Here is a 20,637-nt window from a genome sequence, read left to right on the forward strand (position 1 = left end):
CTTACACTGGAGTTTGGTTGGGGAAATCTGAGTGTCCAACTCTCAGCCAGCTTGGGCCTGTGCCCTGGTTCCCAGCAGGCTGCCCTGAGGTCACTGGCCGAGTTACAGGGATCCCAAGGGCTGAGCTCTACCTAGCAGTTCCCCAAAGGGAGCATGTGAGGCTTGTGCTGATGTCCAGTCTAGGGGTGTTAAATTGAGCGTAATCAGCGAATCAAGTAGTTGGTGGAATTTCCACTGACTTGACAAGGGGGTAAACTGCAGGTTCTTATTCCATTCAGAGGGCAGAGGTGCTGTGGAGGGCTGGGCATGAGTGAGGAGTCAGCTGTCCCAGCTCACACTCAGTCCCTGCTGCACCTCTGCTTTCCCTGCCCACCTGTGGAGATGGTGCTAGGGGAAGCAGCTTTTAAGCCAACTCCCCCCCAGCACCAGCTCTTGCTCCCCCTCTTTGCTGCCTCTATGGGGGAAACAACTAGTCAAGTAGAAACTCGACTACCAAGTAAGCCTGTGCTTATCCAATAGTCGACTACTGCAAACTAGTCGCTTGCATTCCTAATCCGAGGCCCCCTGGTCATCATAATCACTGAGGACTCAAGGGCTGCGTCTAGACTGCCAAGATTTTCCGCAAATGCTTTTAACGGAAAAGTTTTTCTGTTAAAAGCATTTGTAGAAAAGCACGTCTAGATTGGCACGGACGCTTTTCCGCAAAAGCACTTTTTGCGGAAAAGCGTCCATGCCAATCTAGATGCGGTTTTGCACAAGAAAGCCCCGATCGCCATTTTTACCATCCGGGCTTTTTTGCTCAAAACAGTTTTCAGCTGTCTACACTGGCCCTCTTGTGCAAAAGCATTTCTGGAAAAGGGCTTTGCCCGAATGGGAACGTCAAAGCATTTGCACAAGAAGCACTGATTTCAAACAGTAGAACGTCAGTGCTTTTGCACAAAATCAAGCGGCCAGTGTAGACAGCTGGCAAGTTTTTCCGCAAAAAAACTTGCCAATCTAGACGCAGCCTGAGAGATGTCTGTGCAGAGAACATGCCAGCAGTGCTGCACCCAGACTGACAATCATGCCCCTAAGATCCTGAAGTTCAGGCAGGTCCCCGGGGGTGACACACCTTGGGCATGCTCCATTCAGGCAGGAGAGGACAGATACTGGTCTCCCTCTCTGGCCACACGCACATTGTACAGCTCAGGCTGGATGCGTATTTGTGCTCTGAGCCACTTGCAAACTTAGCGATTGTTTTTCTACTAGTTTCTCCTGCTCTGATTTCCCTAAGAGCCTGTTTAAGGAGAAAGACAAAGGGTTGGTCTGCTCTGGGCTGGGGGTGCAAAGAGACACCCTGGCTCTCTCACCTGAGAGGCAAACTGGAACCAGGTGTTGGTGTGGCAGGGTCACAGCACGAGGGGCTGTAAAACGCTGCCCGATTCAATGTGAGCAGGACTTGGCTGGGCAGGAGAGAGTCTTGTTAACAGAGACGCACCCCAGAGTGTGTGAAAAGATTTTATTTCCTATGGAGCCATTTCTTTCTAAGGTTTATACCAATCCTGGTACGTGACCCTCTGTGCGGAGTTAGCTCTACTGACACGGGATGGCACCAGGACCATTCACTCTAAGCGCAGTGAGTGAGAGTGGAGTGGGGAGCCGAGGAGGCGCTTGTACAGTGGGAGCAGGGGCAGCAAGACTAGGGTGAGTATCCCGTGGGCTGGGGCTGAACCCTGCAGGGGGATGCTCAAGATGCTCAGGAGTTAGGGGCCCTCTCGCTAACCTGCAGTGTCACAGCTGGTCTGTGTGTCCTGGGAGCAGCATGTGGGGCCAGTGAGGTGGGGGAGTTGGCCCACAGCTGGCACAGACAAGGCAACACTAAAGGAGCAGGTGGCAGGAAGGTGACTCTCCGCCCTGGGTACCCTGGGAAGCCGCACAGGGCAGTAACTCACTGCAGCTGTGTCTACGCTGCAGGCTTCTTGCGCAAGAACTGTTTTGTGGAAGAGTTCTTGTGTAAAAGGTCTTGCACAAGAGAGTGTCCACACTACCATGAATGTTCTTGCTCAAAAGCACAGCTCGCACATGGCAGTGTGGACGTGCTCTTGTGGAAGAAAGCTCTGATGGCCTTTTTAGCCATATGGGTTTCTAACGCAAGAAACCCCTGTTGCTCATCCACACTGCCCTCTTGCACAAAAGGGCTTATTCCTTGAGGGGAGAGGAACAACTCTCCCGCAAGAAGCCCTCTGTTCTGACGCTTTGCTGTAAATTTACTTGCGCAGGAACATACATGCAGTGTAGACGCACTGCAAGTTTTTGCACAAGAATGGCCATTCCTGCGCAAGAAGTCCGCAGTGCAGACGTAGCCTGCAGGTTTAGGGCAGGTACAAATCTCACCCCAGAACCCAGCCCAGTGCTAACGGGAGCTGTGACTCTGGGGTGTGTCTCAGTCCCAGCATCTCCCAGGCTCTGCCTAAAGCCACAATCCAGCCTGCTGGGCCAGAGCGCAGGGACCTTGACATCCCACAGACACGGACACGGCTCCTTGGTCCCACTGGTTAGATCACGGCAGCGTCTTTCTGGCAGAGCCATTGGAGTGGAGCATCACACGTCTCCGACTGAATCCGGCTGCCTTTGATCCCACCGCAGCTGTTCCCATCCACAGGGCCTGAGACGGGGAAGCTGCAGAATGGAAATGAGTCTGTGTCACTGGGGTTCCCTGTCACAAGGGAAGGCCCCAGGTTGGGTCTTTCCTCCCCTTTGCACTGCTGGGAAGTTTGGCTCTGCTGTTGCCCTTCACCTGTCGCCTACTGCAGAGCGTCAGCCAAGCCGCCAGCCCAGGAGCTGAGAGGAATCAGGGGACTCTGGTAAGGAACAAACCAGGCTGAATCCCAGGGGGGGAGAGGAAACCTGCCCCCCCTACCACCACCATGAGGGGCAGCTGCAGGGAACTTGAGGGCTGGTCTGGATCAGTGTCCCCCAACTTTTTCTATGTGGCGGACCAGCAAACCCATTCACAAATGGGCTGGTAACATTTTATTTGCATATTCATTATGCAAATATTGAATATGTAAATAAATATTATTAGTCTGCTTAGTCCCAACCCAGTCCCTTGCTCCCCAGTGCCCAACACCTTTTGCCCCCCACCCACATGCCCTTTGACCCATTAACATCTGATCCCTACAGCCCATGCCAACACCCTCTTACCCCATCACCCCACCACACCCTCACCTTTGGTCCCCATCCCACCCCCACATGCCCTAGAGTGAGTCTACCCCCTCTAGGGAGTGTGGCTGTTACTGCTGTGGGCAGCCTCCTTCCCCCAACCTTCCCCCCCGGGCTACTGGCTGCTCCTCCCCAGCACGATGCACAAACCAGGGTGATGCTTTTCCTCTGCCCAGCTCGCCTGCAGGCCCCGAGCCGGTTGGCCTGTGTGAGTCTGAACCCCAGGCTCACCCCTTTCCCAGGTCTATGCTAAGGCCTGAACAAACCTGCCTTGTGCGGTGTCATTCGCTGAGCTTTGGCCTGCTAACATGCGGCAACATGGCAGGTAGCATTCTTGTGGGCAGTGGGTGAGCCCCTGGCTGAGGGAGACAGGCTCTCCCTGTCCCTTCTGCACCCCCCAGTCCCAGCCACCAGCCCCTGCCCCCCACCCTCCAGCCCAGAGCTGTCAAGCAGGGTGGTTGCAGACATTCCTGGCCCTGGCTGCCCTGGAGCACCTGAGTGTCAAGCTGTGGAGGCAGTGGGGCCCCAGCACCCCTAGTGCACCCTCGCATGAAGACCCCCCCAACCGAGTCTCCTAGTCCAGGACTGGGCATCTAGAGCAGCCCCCAGCACCTGGGAGCCAGGAGGAGGGGGCAGAGGTGGTGCATTTGTAACCCACACACCTAGGCTACGTCTCCACTGCAGGCTTTTTGCGCAAGAACAGTTGTTCTTGTGCAAAAACTTGCAGAGTGTCTACACTGCATGAGCGTTCTTGCACAAGTAAATTTACAGTACAGTGTTGGAAAACAGGGCTTCTTCTGGAAGAGTTATTCCTCTCCCCATGAGGAATAAACCCTCTTGTGCAAGAACTCTTCCACAAGAGGGCACTGTACACAAGCAACATGAATTTCTTGCGCAAGAAACCCCTACGACTAAAATGACCATCAGAGCTTCCTTGTGCAAAAGAGCAGCCACACTGCCATGGACCCTCTTGCGCAAAAGCACATGGAAGTGTGGACATACTCTTGTGGAAGACCTTTTGCACAAGAACTCTTCCGCAAACAGTTCTTGTGCAAGAAGCCTGCAGTGTAGACGTAGCCTTAGGGTATGTCTAAACTACTTCTCTTTGATTTGAATTTCCCGCACTTCATTTACATAATGGGGGACGCAGTTAAAACAGGACATTTTTGACAGTTTCTGTAATCCTATAAATGAAGCATAGAAAATTCAAACCCTGGCTTTATTTACCATTTCGAAATGTCTAATTTATTTCCCTTTTTCGATATGTCTAATTTACATCCCTAGGCTACATCTACACTTCTTGCATAAGGACTGTTTTGCACAAGAATTCTACAAAAGTTCTTGTGCAAGAACGTGTTCACACTGCCATGTGCTTTTGCACAAGAGCATCCATGGCAGTGTGGATGCTCTCTTGTGCAAGAAAGCTCTGGTGTCCATTTTAGCCATAGGGGCTTCCTGCATAAGACATCCCTGTTGCCCATTCACACTGCCTTTTTGTACAGAGCTCTTGTGCATAAAGGCTTATTCCTCGTGGGGAGAGGAATACCTCTTCATGCAAGAAGCCCTGTTTTACAACGCTGCACTGTAAATTTACATGCGCAAAAACGCATGTGCAGTGTAGACGCTCTTCGAGTTTTTGTGCAAGAACAGCTGTGCTCGTGCAAAAACCCTGGAGTGTGGTTCACTGTCCCATGCAGTGGCACCTAGACCACAGCAATAGATAATACCAAGATACCTCTATAGCACAGACTGAGAGCCAGCTGGCTTTTAGCTCAGAAGGTCGAGGCTCCTACACTGTGCTTCAAAAGTCCCAGGTTCAAATCTGCCCAGTGGTGGTTACATATGGGCATGGCCTATCAGGCATTTTGGGAAGGTGCAACCCCTTCCCTCACTGGGGACACCAACTGCCTGCAAGTTATAAAATCTCTGCTGGGACAGTCAGATGCTCAGACGTGTGCTGGAGGCAGGGTGACCAGAGGTCCTGTTGTTAAAGGGACGGTGCTGTATATAGCCATTCCTGGAGGTCTCCTGACTTTTATTAACACTGGGAAAATCTTCCCATGTTTTATTTTGTCCCCCTCCCCCATTAGCACTGGCAGATCCTGCTGCTGGCCAGATCCCTGCTCACCAGCTGCCCACCCACCAGCAGTGAGTGTGGAGTCAGGGGCTGATGATGGAGCTGTGGTGGGGGGTGGATGGGAAGTTGCATGTTCCCTCTGCTCCCACCCATCAGCGCTTTACATGCTCCGCGGCTTGTACGCCAGCCTCTGGGAGGTGGCCATGGATCTAGAGTGCTAGCGCCGGACCCCTCATGTCCGTGGATGGAGCTGAGCCTCGAGCTGCAAGGCAACAGACATGAGGGGTGGGGGAAGGGCAGGTGGGCTCCACTGAGCTGGTGCTTGTGGGGTGCTGTGTGATAGAGAGGCAGCAGCAGGGCCAAGCAGCTCGTGGGAGCCGATACACGTGGGGAGCTGGCTGAAAGCCGGGTTCCTGCATATACCAGCTCCCACCTGCCCCCTCATCCTCTGCACTGCACCCTCTATCAGCAGAGCCCTGGCTCCTGCCTCACCCCCCTTCCGCTCGCTTGCTGCCTCTGATACATGTAGCTTCCTGTAGTTGATAAGCCCGGTCTTATCAGTTAATTGTGTAGCTGACCACACGCTGACACCCCTAGAGCAGGGAACTAGCCCCTGGTCGGAGCACACAGCTCACCCACAGCCCGGCCAGCAGGCTCCTTTTCTCCCCGCTGCCTCTGGCTGGGCCAGTGCCCCTGGGAAGCTCAGACCCTCCAGTGTGGGGCGCTGGCCAGAAGCTGAGTCCTGCCTGTGCCAAACCCCCCACAGGGCAGCCCAGGGAAGTGTCTCCGGCCCCGGGCTGAGCTCTGCAGTGCTGCTGGGGAAGTGATTTCAGGCCTGTCCATGCCCTGACCCTGCAGGCTCCACAGCGGCCCCCTGTCAGGGGCTTGGTGCCCTCCTCACCCCCACCCCCCCCGGGTCCTGCTCTGGGAGAATGTGTGTATGGTGGAGGTGGGGGGGCTGTACTGTCCCCTAGGGACTCTTCCTTGCTGAGCCACCTCTCTGGCTTGGTTTGCTGAAGCCCCTGCAGTCAGGGGCCCTGGGGCTCACTGCAGCCTGACGGCTTAACCCTCCTGCCCTACACATGGGGCGGGAGTATAGGGGACACCACCACAAAGCCCAGCAGGAGGAGCAGAGCCCAGGTCAGGGCCATGACTGGACCTTGTATCGGTCCAGGTCCAGGCACGACCTTGTATCGGTGTCTCCCCGATAGGCACCTTGCGGAGAGACTGGGCAGGAGCAGTGGCCACGTTCTGTGCAGCGGTGACATGGCCCAGCCTCCAGCTGCCTGCCTGGTGGAGCCGACACGTGACAGAGGGAGGCTGGTTCAGTGGTTAGGGCGCTGAGCTGGGTTGGTTCCCTGCTCTGCCCAGGTTCCTGTGCCACTCAGGGCAAGTCACCAGGGTGGGACTCACGACCCACCTCCTCTTGAAGTCAGTCAGTGGCAGGCACCTGGACAGCTTGGTGAGGGGCGGGGGAAGGGCAGGTGGGCTCCACTGAGCTGGTCCACCTGTAGTCGCTTGGTGCCTCAGTTTCCCCCACCTGTAGCATAGGGCTAATAGCCCAGGACTGCTGCACTGGGGAGTGAGAGGCTCAGTACAGAGAAAGCCGTGAGGTGCTCAGATATGATGGCAGTGGGGCCACGGCAGCACCTGGAGCCTTGTCCACACCAGGAGGTGTTTCTGTGGCGGTTACAGTGAAACCCCCAGCACAGACACAGCCCTGGCCACATGTCAGTGCTTCTTTCACCCTGGCAGCCTCAGTCAGCACCACCTGCCTGCTACCAGCCCAGCTACGTTGGTAGAGAAGCCGCAACACTAGGGCATGTGCTGGTGCAGCAGAAATGCCCTGAACCAAGGTGGCTAGGCTAGTAACATGTCTAGGTGCAGGCCGTAGACAGATGCGTATTTAACAGCAGCATGTCGGACAGAAGAAGCGTTTCCCAAACATCTCTGAGACAGGCAGCGACAGGCAGCACTCACCGCGCTGGGTCTAACCAGGAGCCGTCCACCCAGGTCCACGTCCCCCCGGGGGCTGTCACTTTAAGTCCGATCCAGACAAAGCTTGTATCTTGTGTAACATCCTGTAAGGAGTCCTGTGAGGGGCAAGCAGGGGGAGGCGTGACCAGACTCTAACTGGCTGGAATTCCCTCCGCGCTCCTGGATTTATTATCTGCTCTGGGCTCTGGTGGCTCTGCCCAGGCTGCCAGCCGGAGAACCCATCCGCACCTGAGCTAACGCATCCTCACGTCTAAGCAGGCAGGTCCCAGCACCGGGGCGGGGGAATGTGACTCTGTGCAGATCTGGTAACAGCAGCCCCAGCCCTTGGTGTCACAGGGTGAGCTGGCCCCTTAAGGGAGCCCTGGGTTCAGCCTCACCTGTGACTAGGAGCAGAGATGGTCCAAGCCATTCTTGCACCCTGAGCAGACATTATAATTGCACCCAGAGCTCTGCCCCCCACCCCTGTGCTGCGCCCCTTACAATTAGGCACCCCGAGCTAGGGCCCAGTCTCCCATAGCTTGGGACAGCTCTGACTAGGAGCACTGGACACAGGGTTCAGGTGATGGAAACAGGTGACCCGGAGCCAGGCCTGGCGGGGTTATTTGGGCAGCCCCAGATCAGTCGGGACAGAGGTGCTGCCTCCTGTGGGTGCTTTGGGGATGGAGAAAAATGTTAGTGGGTGTTCAGCAGCCACTGGCACCCAGCTTCCTTCCCCCCTCCAGTGCCTCCTGCCTTCTGGGCCCCCTATCAACTCCCCTGCGGTGCAAAGCCTGCAGGAACCAGCCAGGCAGTGCGGGGCAGGAAGCTGTGGGGCTCGGATTCCAAGCCGTGTGTGCATCAGCCAGGTGCCCTGCAGGGGAGAATCCTCCTGTCATGGAGTTCGGTTAACTGGAGGAACAGGAAAAGTAGGGATATGGGGGAGTGGGGGAGGGAAGAGCCAGGTTGGACAAACCCTGCACATGTCTCTCTAGGTGGAATTTCATGGATCTGCATTGTGTTACCAGCTCCTCCTGGCTCTGGAGCACGAGCAGTCGCGAGCGTTTCCCCGAACAGTCGTCCCGGCTCCCAGCCCAGTCTTTCTTCTCTTTTGACAGCCAATAGCACTTGTCTCCACACAGCAGCCAATGAATGGGGCAGAGTTTGCACCTGGTGCCCCCTGGAGGGAGAGATGGGAACAGAGGTGTGGTCAGTTCTGAACAGTCAGGCTGAAGCAGGTTAAAAATATTCCAGGGTCCTTTCGAATCAAGGAGACCAGACGTCCTGTTGTGGCTGGGACAGACCCTTTTCTAAGCCCGGTCCTGGTTGTCCCCAGTTCTTTGGCAAAATGGGTGTTTGTCCTGTTTCCTCTTTCCAACTTGATCAGTCAGCAGCAGCAGCCAATGAGACCCATGCCCCCCTTCAAAAGAGGGGGGTGCAGAGGAACATGCAGGGTGGGGGGCAGTCATGCCAGAAAGGCAGGTAAGGGCGCGGGGAATGGGCAGGCAGGATTCAGTGGAGCAATGACACCAGCCCTGCCCTGAGAGAGGCTGCAGGGCTCCGGCTAGTCCCACAAGGTTTCATGGTTTTCCTTTGAGAGCACCTTATTGTCAATGGAAAATGCCATTTTTTACCAGACAGAAATACTTTGGGCACCATCGTTCCTGTCTGGGGGGGAAGGGACTCAAAATGGAAATAGCGACTGGGGCGAGGGGGAGGGTCTCAGTCTGTTTTGAAGGGGAAACAAAGTTCTGGATATTGCTGATGTTGCCCCTACAGAGCCATCAAAAGCCTCCAGCCTGAGTGTGCTAGCGAGGGGTTTTCTCAGGGGTCAGCACGCACACAGCCAGGCAGACTGTAGCCAGGCAGGGCTGGGAGGCCAGAGGAGAGAATTCCCTTGGAGCCTGTACACCTGGGGTGGGCAATAATATTTGACTGGGGACCACTTCTGAAATGTTTGAAATGGTCCTGAACCACTCTGGAAGTGGCAGGGCCTCAGGTGGAAGGGTCAGGGCCAAGATACTTCCCTGCTTCCTCACCCACAGACCCTGATTAGTCTGGGGTGGGGGAGTGTGCAAAGTTTTTACCCCCCCCCCCCCCAACAAGAGAAGGACCAGCTATTCTGAACAGCTGGCAGTTCCCTTCAGTAGCTCATGCTAGCCTGCCAGAAGCATGCAGAGCTTCTAACCACCACACACTCCTTGCAGGGCAAGGCAGGAGGAGACTTTGCCTGCTTCCCCTCCACCCCCATCCACCCGGCCCTGATTGACTGGGAGTGAGGGGGAGCAGGCGAAGTCTTTCAATCCCTTTCCTGCCGTGTGTGGTGCTTAGAGTCATCCCCTGTTGAAATTAGGCTCACCAGCCTGTAATTGCCAGGCCACAGTCTGGAACCCATTGTAAACATGAGCACTGCATCATGAGTGACCTGCCAGGCATAGAACCCTTCTTGATTATGGGGGAGTCTGAACCGCTTCAAATTCCAGCCTGGGGGACTACACTGTGCTCTTCCAAAACACTTCCCGCAGTGTCATGTACTGCTGGACAGCTGGTGGATTTCACCCCAGAGGTGTCTGCATTTCAATAAAGGGGAAATGACCCTTGTGAGTACTATATAGTTTGTAAACCCTTTGTGATTCAACCTTGATAGAAATTGCATTACTGCATCCTTATTAAAACTGCTTGTGCTGTAGCAATGGGAATTACTCTGACCACTAGGTGTCGCTGCTGCTCCTCTACAGCTGAGAATTATTTATTTTACTTCAAAACTGCCAACTCTCTGGGGCAGGCAAGGATGTGAGAGGGAAATAAAAGAATGACGTGGCCACAGCATTTACCTTGCCCTCACCAGTTGAGACAGACAAAATTTAAAACTGATTGAGGAGTTTGGGTTGGATACTACTTCACTGCTCCTGCATTTAAAGCATTACAGCATATTGAAAAGCTCTGCAGCTACTAAAAAAACTCCCACCCTTCTGTCTGGACATTGTTTTTCTGATGCACAATACATGGCCTTTTTGCACAATTAAATTCTTCACAGAACACTTTTTGCATTGAAGTGTTCCTAGGTTTTATTGAAATAACCTTCTGCCTCCCAGGCACTCTGCCTCAAATTTCCTCCTATCGTTCGCCCCTTCACGCTGTCATGTTAGCAGTGTTGCCACCTGTCAGGTTTTTATCACACGTCCTGTGAAGATTGATGTTTTCTTTATGCCCCAGCTCCTGGAGTCAGGGGATTAGGTGAGACACTCAGTTTCATTAAAGAAAGCTCCTAGCCTCATAATTGCTTGACTGCAGGAACCTAGTGGCTCAGAAACCAGAAGGCAAATAGTGTCTAGACTGGCAAGTTTTTCCACAAAAGCGCTCGCTTTTGCGGAAAATCTTGCCAGCTGTCTACACTGGCCGCTTGAATTTCCACAAGAGCACTGACTTTGTAATATACAAAATCAGTGCTTCTTGCGGAAATACTTAAAGAGCTGAAAACTCTTTAAGGGAGAGTGACTCAGGGCTCTGGGGCAGTAGGAGTGTGGTTACCTGGTGAGCTGTTATTCCGGGGTTCACATAGAATGGATTTCAAGTGAGACCGGAAATCCTCCAGGCTGGAGTTTCCTTCAGTTTCAGTCTTCACGGATGTATTCCAAACTCCTCTGCACTGTCCTTCAGCAGAGCCCTGCAACTGGGAAACTTCAAAACAGCAACAGTGTCAAGGAAAATCACGTCCGTTGCAGCTATTTAGGGACTACCCAAACAATTGTGTGGGCTGCGTGTAAAATCATCACACAGTGCAGCATCCACCCAGGGCTGGATTAAAGCAGGAGGGACCTTAAGGGTGCAGCCCAAGGCCTCGGGCTGAGGGGACCTCTGCAAAAATAAGTCCAAGTGGTCACCAACCCGCTGATTGTGATCGACTGGTCAGTCCTGTTGCATCTGCCAGTCAATCTGCTGCAATCTCCCCAGTTCTGGGCTGCTGAAAGTCCAGCAGTGCAGCAGGGCTCAGGCAGGTGCCAGCTTGCTATGGCCTCACACTACACCTGGAAGTTGTCAAGTGCTGGGCATCTCTGTGGCCCCTAGTGGGGGAGAAGGGAGTTGGTCCTGCATGCTGCCCCACCCCCAGCACCATCCCCACAGCTCCCACTATCCAGGGAACTGGCCAATGGGAGCTGCGGGGGCAGCGCTTGTGGGTACAGGCTGTGCACAGAGACACGCTGTCCCTCTCCTCCCAGGGCACACTGAGATGTGCCAGTAGCTGGCCACTTCTGGGAGCAGTGTGTGGCCAAGGCAGCCTGCCTGAGCCTTGATGTGCTGCCGGCCAAGAGATGCCTGAGGTATCCAGGGTCCCTGCGAAATCTCACAGATTTTGGATTTGGGACCAGGAGAGTGAATCCAGCCCGGTGTCCATCACACTGGGGGGCGGACAGGGAATCCCACTCACTGAGCACACAGGTGCAGTCCTGTCTCCCACCCAAATCTCAGAGTGAACCTGCCTGAGCCAGCCCACACACGGTTCATGCATCCAGCCCTTAGTCTTGTTCCTGGGACGTTTTCCCCTGGCGGTGGGCGATGCCTGCAAGTTCATTCACACACCGACTGGACTCGGGACGGGAACGTCATTCAGATTTGGGATGAGACGAGAATTCGTGATGCAGCATCAAGCCCAAATGGGTCAATAGGTGAGTGCTACTTACCCCAAGCCCCCAGCGCTATCACAGCTATTGTCAGGACGATGATCCCAGCCCATCCAGCCCCCACAGCGATGCGATGCCACCGGGGGCACGGAGGGGAACCTGTAAGAGACAATGTTTGGAGAAACACCCTCAGCCCCCAGGCCGTCTGCACTGGCACTTCACAGCACTGTAGCCGTCTGGCTCAGGAGTGTGAAAAATCACCCCCCCCCCCCGTTTTCCCCTAAATGCAGCAAGTTATAGCACTTCAGTGGGGCTGAAGCCTTGCTGGGCCCTGGGCAAGGTGGGAGTGCGGATCCACCTAGGCAGGGGTATGGCAAGAACAGAAGGGGGGGGCTCAGGCAGTCAGCCCTTAGTGCCTCTCCCGCCATCACAGCCGTGTGAGTGTCACTCTGGCGCTCCCATGGCAATTCACAGGGCCCGAGTCTCTGGTCACTGCCACCGGGGGTAGCTCTGGGGGTGCCTGGGAGCCCCGGGCCCCTTTGAATCTCTGAGCCCCATGGCAATTGGTCCCGTTCCCTGTGGGTGGGCCTGCAGTGTTGAAAAGCAGCGTGCAGCAGGCTACAGAACTGGGCTGGCACAGACTGGTTCCCACAGGGCGCTGGGAGAGCTCACTGCCTGGGCCGTGGCAACGCCTTACACTGCGTTAGCAATGGCAGCTTCTTTCACTCGTCCTCCCAGAGGCACAGTCACAGCATTTCTCCACTGTCCCTTATGAACAGATGGAAATCACTGTGTACATGTGCTACTCTGCCCTCGTGGGCACTGGGTCACCCCATGGCTTGGGGAGACAGGCCCCCCGCAGCCCTGCCCACTGGAGCCCTTGGTTCTCCTCCCACTGTGGCCTGCTGGCCCCTGCCCAGCCTCCTCCCCCACTACCCTCCAAGGGTATGTCTACACTACAAAGTTAGTTCGAACTAACTTTCCTAGGCGCTACACTAGCGCTCCGCTAGTTCGAACTTAATTCGAACTAACAGAGCGCTTAGTTCGAACTAGGAAAACCTCATTTTACGAGGATTAAGCCTAGTTCGAACTAGCTAGTTCGAATTAAGGGCTGTGTAGCCCCTTAATTCGAACTAGTGGGAGGCTAGCCCTCCCCAGGTTTCCCTGGTGGCCACTCTGGCCAACACCAGGGAAACTCTATGCCCCCCTCCCGGCCCCGGACCCCTTAAAGGGGCACGGGCTGGCTACGGTGCCCGTGCCAGGTGCAAGCCTGCCAGCACCCAGCCAGCAGACCCTGCACCTGGCACGGCACAGAGCCACCCACCCGATGTCCCCCAGCCCACCCCCTCTTCCCGGGTCCAGGCTGGCGGCTCCCGGGAGCTTGCCCTTGTCCACGATCTCCGCACTAGGCACAGGAAAGTGGCCGGCTAGGGCAGGAGAGCTGCCAGCCTGGCCACCCAGGAGCAGGTATGCATGAAAATCAAGGGGGTCCACTGAGACCCCCGACCCTGAGCCCTGAGCTTACAATGGCCGTCCTGGGTCAGACCAAAGGTCCATCTAGCCCAGTAGCCTGTCTGCCGACAGCGGCCAACCCTAAGGACCCTGGAGGGGATGGACCGAAGACAGTGACTCTTGGGCCATTTGTCTCGTGCCATCCCTCTCCAGCCTTCCACAAACTTTGGGCAGGGACACCACTCCTACCCCCTGGCTAAGACTACTCCATGGACCCAACCTCCATGACTTGATCTCACTTCCCTTTCAAATCTGTTCTAGTTGTAGCCTTCACAGCCTCCTGCAGCAAGGAGTTCCGCAGGTTAACTCTTTGCTTTGTGAACAACAACTTTCTCTTACTAGTTTCAAGCCTGCTACCCACTCCTTTCCTTTGGTGTCCTCTAGTCCTTCTTTATGGGAACTCATGAAGAACTTTTCTGAATGCACCCTGTCCACCCAACCCCTGCTTTTAGAGACCTCTATCCTGTCCCCCCTCCATCTCCTCTTGTCTAAGCTGAACAGTCCCAGTCTCTGTAGCCTCTCTTCATCTGGGACCTGTTCCCAACCCCTGATCATGTTAGTTGCCCTCCCCTCTCCCAGCCTTTCTCTTCCCCTCTCCCACCTCCTTTTCCCAGTCTCCCCCAGTTTTGTTCAATAAAGACAGAGTCAATGTTGGAAGAAACGTTATCTTTATTTTGTACATCAATAAGAAGGGGGGCTAGGGAAGGGTAAGTGGAAGGAGGTGAGGGAGGAATTGGGTACGAGCCCCCGATGGGGAGGACTGAGCTGGCTCTGCGGGCTTCTGGGGGTGGAAGCTCTCCTGCAGCCCCCCGATTGCCCCCTCTCCCCAGATGGCAGCCTGCGGCAAGTGCAGCCGGGCTGATGGCCGAGTGGTGTGATGTGCCCAGTGTGGGTACTCCGGGCAATCCAAGCCAGGACTGGTTTTCAAGTGGGGCACCCCTTAGAACTGTCTGTCCGGGGTGGGGGTCGGGACCCTTTAAGCGCAGCCCTCGGCTAGCCTGAGATAGCATCTCCATGCTCTAAGTCCTCCTCTGATGCCCTGCCGGCACTGCTTCCGGCCATCCTTAAGCCCTGTTCAGGGTCCACTCAATGTGGACTTGCTAGTTCGAATTAGCAAAATGCTAATTCGAACTAGTTTTTAGTTCTAGACGCGTTAGTTCGAATTAGCTTAGTTCGAATTAACTAATTCGAACTAAATTAGTTTGAATTAGCGCTGTAGCGTAGACATACCCCAACTCTGCAATTTGGCTGCTGGTCCTTGCCAGCTTCCTGCCCCCAAGGTAGCACCCCAACCTCTCCTGGCCCTGGAGCTTTGGAGGGCCAGCAGGCAGCACAGCCCCCACCCTGCCCCACCCCTGGAGCTCGAGAGCAGGTGAACGGCACAGCTCCAGCCCGCCCCAGCTTGGAGCTCCGGAGAGCAGGCCAGTGGGCATGGCACAGGGCTGGGCAGGGACAGGAGAAGCAGTTTTGGGAGGCAGCACCTTCCCCTGCCTAGGATACTCCTCACCCATCTCTGCCCTGATTCATGTCCTTTCTTATGGCCTCCCTGTAACGTGACACCCATCGTCAATGCCTAGCTGGGCTTCAAGCAGGGAGGGAGACACAGCGAGGGAGACCAAAGGAGCAGAAAGCAATCTGTAAGTATTTATAAACAGAAACATCTGCTTACGTTACACCTAACTCACCCGACACGTTCAAACGACATGCCCGATGGAAAGGGCTAGAGACTAATTTGTTGTTATAAATGAAGCCTGGGGCACTCTTAAGGCCACTCACAAGTTTCGAATCGATACTGGAGACTTACATTTCTTCCTGTCCTGGCCAATGTTAATTCTGAGTCAATTTAAAAATGCATCCTTCAGTTCAGAAAAGTGGATCTTTGTGTGTGGATTTTCAGACACCTAATTCAGATCACTACTGTGAACTCTACAGAACTTCTCATCCTGGGATTACAAGTGGACACAAGCGGAAATAGAGGTGAGAAATTATTGTCTGGTATAGACGTATTCAGTACCTGCCAAAATATGGTGCCTGCTCCTAACTAGAACCTCTTAACAAATTTAATAGAAATTAAAGCTGAATGCTTTATGGTGGTGGTTGTGTTTTCTGTCAGTTTTAAAATGGCTTGTTTATTTTACCTTAAAATTCCTCAGGAAAATTATCTGGTAGTTTTAGACTGTCATGAATTAGTTCATGCTAAAAGAAAAAGTGTTTTTAAGAAAAAGAAATGGAAAAGTCAAAGTTATCTTGATATTGGAACTTAACTTCTACTTTTAATTGTAATATTGTGACTTCACAATTTTAACAGCAATTTAGGAGACAAGTTAATTTTAATTTCAGCCTTAGACCCTGATGCTGCACAGATTTCAGCCCAGATATAATGTTAAATAGTGAGAGTCTGCTTCAGTGGGATGACTCATTTGAATCAAGTTAAACATGGGCATAAGCATCTGAAGGTTCAGGCCTTAGGACGACCCCCAACACACCAGTGAACATCACACGGACCCTCAGGATCCCTCCTGCCAACCCCACAAGAGGAAGGCCTCTATATGGACCCCTCCTAATAGTCGTAACAAAAGTCTTGACTTCTACATCAATTGCTCCCACAAAACTGCACAGGGTGACACTGTCAGCAAATAACGTGTAACACATAAGCTCAGCCATGCAGAACACAATGCTGTCCACTGCCTCAAACACAATTCTAACATCAGAATCCAAGAGGCTGACAAAGGGGCGCACTAGTCATTATGAATAGAATAGGTTATGAACAGAAAGCTGCCAGACAGCTCACCAACACCTCAGGCTCCTTTCCTCAGATCCCACTAAAGAATTCCAAAAAAACAACCAATCAACCAACCAAAAAACCCCAAACTCTAATCCACCTTCTCATGCAACTACCTGCTACAACTTGGGACAAGATCTACACAAACACTCCCTCAAATCCCAAACCAGGAGTTTTCAATCTGCTCCCCAAGACCCACAACCCTGAAAATCTCTGATGACCCATCATCTCAGACACTGGCACACTTACAGCAGGATTATCTGGTTATATGGACTCTCTCCTCAGACCCTCTGCCACCAGCACACCAAGGGTATGTCTACACTACAGCACTAATTCGAACTAACTTAATTTGAATTAGTCAATTTGAACTAAGCTAATTCGAACTAGTGCATCTAGACCAAAAAACTAGTTCGAATTAGCATTTTGCTAATTCGAACTAGCATGTCCACATTGAGTGGACCCTGAACCGAGGTTAAGGATGGCCGGAAGCAGTGCCGGCAGGGCATCAGAATAGGACTTAGAGCGTGGAGCTGCTGTCTCAGGCTAGCCAAGGGCTATGCTTAAAGGGACCTGACCCCCACCCCGGACAGACAGTTATCACGGGTTCCCCGCTTGCATAGCAGTCCTGGTTTGGAGTGCCCTGAGTGCCCACACTCGGCACATCATAGCACTCGGCCATCAGCCCGGCTGCCCTTACCGCAGGCTGCCATCCGGGGGGAGGGGCAATCGGGGGGCTGCAGGAGAGCTTCCACCCCGAAGAGCCCGCAGAGCCACCCCAGTCCTCCCCATCAGGGGCTCGTACCCCATTCCTCCCTCACCTCCTTCCACTTACCCCTCCTTAGCCCCCCTTCCTGATGTACAAAATAAAGGACACGTGTGTTCAAAAATAGAAACTCTCTTTATTGAACAAAACTCAGTGAGTCTGGGAAAAGGAGGTGGGAGAGGGGAAGAGAGAGGGTGGGAGAGGGGAGGGCAACTAAAATGATCAGGTGTTGGGAACAGGTCCCATATGAAGAGAGGCTAAAGAGACTGGGACTTCTCAGCTTAGAAAAGAGAAGACTGAGGGGGGATAGGATAGAGGTCTATAAAAGCATGAGTGGTGTGGAGAGGGTGCATAAAGAAAAGTTCTTCATTAGTTCCCATAATAGAAGAACTAGAGGACACCAAATGAAATACATCGGTAGCAGGCTTCAAACTAAGAACAGAAAGTTCTTCTTCACAAAGCAAATAGTCAACCTGAGGAACTCCTTGCTGCAGGAGGCTGTGAAGGCTAGAACTATAACAGAGTTTAAAGAGAAGTTAGATCAAGTCATGGAGGTTGGGTCATGGAGGGCTAGCCTCCCACTAGTTCGAATTAAGTGGCTACACAGCCCTTAATTCGAACTAGTTAATTCGAACTAGGCATTAGTCCTCGTGGAATGAGGTTTACCTAGTTTGAATTAAGCGCTCTGCTAGTTCGAATTAAGTTTGAACTAGTGGTTTGCATGTGTAGCGCCTATCAAAGTTAATTTGAACTAACGTCTGTAGTGTAGACATACTCCTAGATACATTTGAGACACCACCAACTTCCTGAGGAAAATGACAGAACATCAGGAATCTTCCTGAAAACACCATCCTGGCCACCATGGACGCAGAAGCTTTTTACACCAATATTCCACATGAGGATGGATTACAGGCTGTCAGGAACACCATCCCGGATGACAGCACTGCACACCTGGTTACAGAGCTCTGTGACTTTGTCCTCACCCACAACTATTTCTAATTTGGGGACAAGTTGTATCTTCAAGTCAGTGGCATGGGCACCTGCATGGCCCCACAATATGCCAATGTCTTTATGGATGACACTGAACAGCGATTCCTGTTCCTACCTCAGATATGCTTTATGCAAAATATTGGATGTAAGATCATTTAAAAAGTTCTAATCTGCTGACTGAGTCTGTTCTATTTGTGAGCATGAATCATTCCCTTATTTGACGTTAGAAATGTGAAATATAAACCCGTTTACTGATCTAGACCTGTGATGTGAGGAGAATTAGTGCTATTTAAGGATCTTACTGCTGGGTATTTAGGGCAATGAGTTGTGAATTGTCTTGCTTCTTCTGTGAGCCTCAACTATAGTTGGCTGCTGGAAACCATTTTTGACACTATATTTTTTTCACTCAGAGTGAGAAAAGTTTGAACAGAGGATTCCTGCATGGGGCAAAATCTACTTAAAGGCATGAAACCTGACAATAGGGGTGGCTGTGAGATGCCAGGACACTCCTGGTTACCACCCAAGATGACTCCAGTGAACATCTAAAACTGAACAGGGGGAAGGATCAGGCCAAAGCTGGGAGATGGTTGCTTGTGAGAAAAGGTGATTAGAACTATTAGGGTAAGACTTTGCATGTACTAAGTTTCTTAAAGTAAAGTAAGTTACTAAGCAAAATAAAACAAAACATGGTAGTTAAGCTTAATGCACGGATTAATTAATTGGCAGCTACTCACATCCTACATTTTATGCTTAATAAATAAAATCACTTTTGTTTATTAATAAACCCAGTGTAAGTAATTGTTATGGGAGGGGACACAACAGCTGTCCACATCTCTCTCTTTCAGGGTATGTGTAGACTACATGGCTCTGTCGCCAGAGCCATGTAGATTAGTTTATTAGACATACCCAAATGAAGCCGCGATTTAAATAATCGTGGCTTAATTTACATGAAAATGGTTTCTGCGCTGTACGGGGGATCAGCTGTCCCGGCACAGTGGGGCAGTCTAGACACGCTGCAGTCGACAGGGAAGCCTCTGTCAACCACTCCATTATTCCTAAAAAAACCGATCACTCTTGATAGTCTCCACCAGTCCCATCCATCCAACCCCCATGGTCAGGTTCTTCTCTGGTCCCATTTTCCACATTCCTCAGATACAGGCCTTTCCTCTCCCTATTTATATCACTCCTGAGGTAAGTAGACCCATCCTTCTTGCCCCCATTATCTAGACCAAATGGCACCCGAGGCGACGAGCATCTTCAATGCCCCACCTCCCACCCCATTCAAGTTTTGAGTATCTTATATTTTACTGCATTTGTAGACATTTTCCCCGAGCCTAAACCCAGTACCCCAGGTAATTACATGGGTCACTTACCCCTAAATCCAGCCCTGATCACAGGACCTACCATCTATCACATTCTTCATGATCCTCTGAACATAATTGGCTCCCTACCTGGTCTCAGATTCCACCTCTTCTCTCAGGTTTGTGGATTTTAACCCTCTCTCACACAAATTACAAATTCTCGTCTATGAGCCTCCAATATTCCTTGTGCTCAATCGTTCTATCTAAAACTCGCCCAATGCACTGCTCTCTGCCCCCCAACTATAACCTACTTACTATGGACTGTTACCTCAATAGTTTGCTGGTATGTCCTGAAAACACATGAAATAAATAGGAAGGTCCCATATAAAGTACATCTATTGCATTGCACTTGCATTTGCAGGCTTAGAATGTCAGCACCTATGAAATTTCATGGAATTGACACGCTGCACTAACAACCTAAGATGCAGTCTATTAGCTTAATACATTTCAGTTGCCAAATGTTGAAAGCACTAAAGGTTTTCCCATTAGCTAAATCCTACCATACATAAAGCACAGAGCTGCTCCTTGCCTCTAGACAAGGTTTCTCTAAATTATTTGTGCTGTAAGTCAAACAACAAATACTTTAGACAAATGGAATCCTCCCCAAAGACTGCCCGTATTGGTGCAAAAGTAAGAAATTAAATCCACTCACTGAGGTGCGGAGATTGTTTTGGTGGCCTCGGAGAGAAACTGGCTCCAGGAATGTTTAAATCAGCATAAACTATTTCTCCAGCCATGGCAAGGAGAGAGGAAGATGTGAGCGTATAGCTGTATCTAAGAACAGTCTCATGTGGATGTCTGCCCTCTGGTGAGCAGTAGCATATTTCTGTTCTATTCTATGCAGAATCTGATCATGTGCTCCTCACCATAATGGCTGAGAGACTTGTGTTAGTGCATTAGGCAACGTGACTAACGCCAGTCACGTGTGTGTTCTCTCCTCACTGCTACAGAGGCCGAAACATGCAGCAGAGTGTCTAGGTTTGGTAAGCAGGGTTTTTTTTCCATATAAATACCTTTGTGTTTATATTAGAGAGGGCAAAGTCAAAGAAATGTGCCCTGCACTTGGAGTGGAAGATGGAGAAGTTTGTGATAATCCTTGGTTCTTGGGGAAGATCATTCCAGAGGATGTTCTCTCTCCTGCCACTGTTGAGTGTCCATGGACCAGAGGAATGGAGTTGTCAAACGCAGTCTTTGTCCTAGAGCTTTTGATGGCTGTTTAGATATTGTGGGCCCAGGGCATGAAGTGCTTTGAAGACAAGAACTGAGACATTACGGAGTTCTGTGGGAAGCCAGTGTAGAGAGAAGACAGCTTTGATTTCTTGCTGTATGCTGAGCTTGTGTTTGTGAGTGAGGGT

General features: G+C 52.1%; 1 protein-coding gene across 1 annotated transcript; it reads right to left on the reverse strand.

Moving 5' to 3' along the window:
• Nucleotides 1–2,478: 2,478 nt before the first annotated feature.
• LOC112547597 (killer cell lectin-like receptor subfamily B member 1B allele C) lies at nucleotides 2,479–20,019 on the reverse strand. The gene is made up of 6 exons (XM_089770494.1): nucleotides 19,935–20,019; nucleotides 11,935–12,033; nucleotides 10,784–10,933; nucleotides 8,278–8,432; nucleotides 7,259–7,371; nucleotides 2,479–2,658 (listed from the first exon to the last, which is right to left on the reverse strand). Exons 1-6 carry the CDS (start codon nucleotides 20,017–20,019, stop codon nucleotides 2,535–2,537), a joined length of 726 nt encoding a protein of 241 aa, XP_089626620.1. The 3' UTR covers nucleotides 2,479–2,534.
• Nucleotides 20,020–20,637: the final 618 nt, after the last annotated feature.

The sequence above is a fragment of the Pelodiscus sinensis genome, chromosome 19 (assembly GCF_052426305.1).
Source record: "Pelodiscus sinensis isolate ZL-2025 chromosome 19, ASM5242630v1, whole genome shotgun sequence".
NCBI lineage: Eukaryota > Metazoa > Chordata > Testudines > Trionychidae > Pelodiscus > Pelodiscus sinensis.

Excerpts from the sequence above, each read along its gene's own strand:
- LOC112547597 (XM_089770494.1), bottom strand. The coding sequence starts at position 20,019 with ATGGCTGGAGAAATAGTTTATGCTGATTTAAACATTCCTGGAGCCAGT. Across the intron at positions 10,934-11,934 it reads GATAGCGCTGGGGGCTTGGG|TTTCCCAGTTGCAGGGCTCT; the intron begins GTAAGTAGCACT and ends GCTGTTTTGAAG. Across the intron at positions 8,433-10,783 it reads CCGGAATAACAGCTCACCAG|GGGGCACCAGGTGCAAACTC; the intron begins GTAACCACACTC and ends CTCTCCCTCCAG.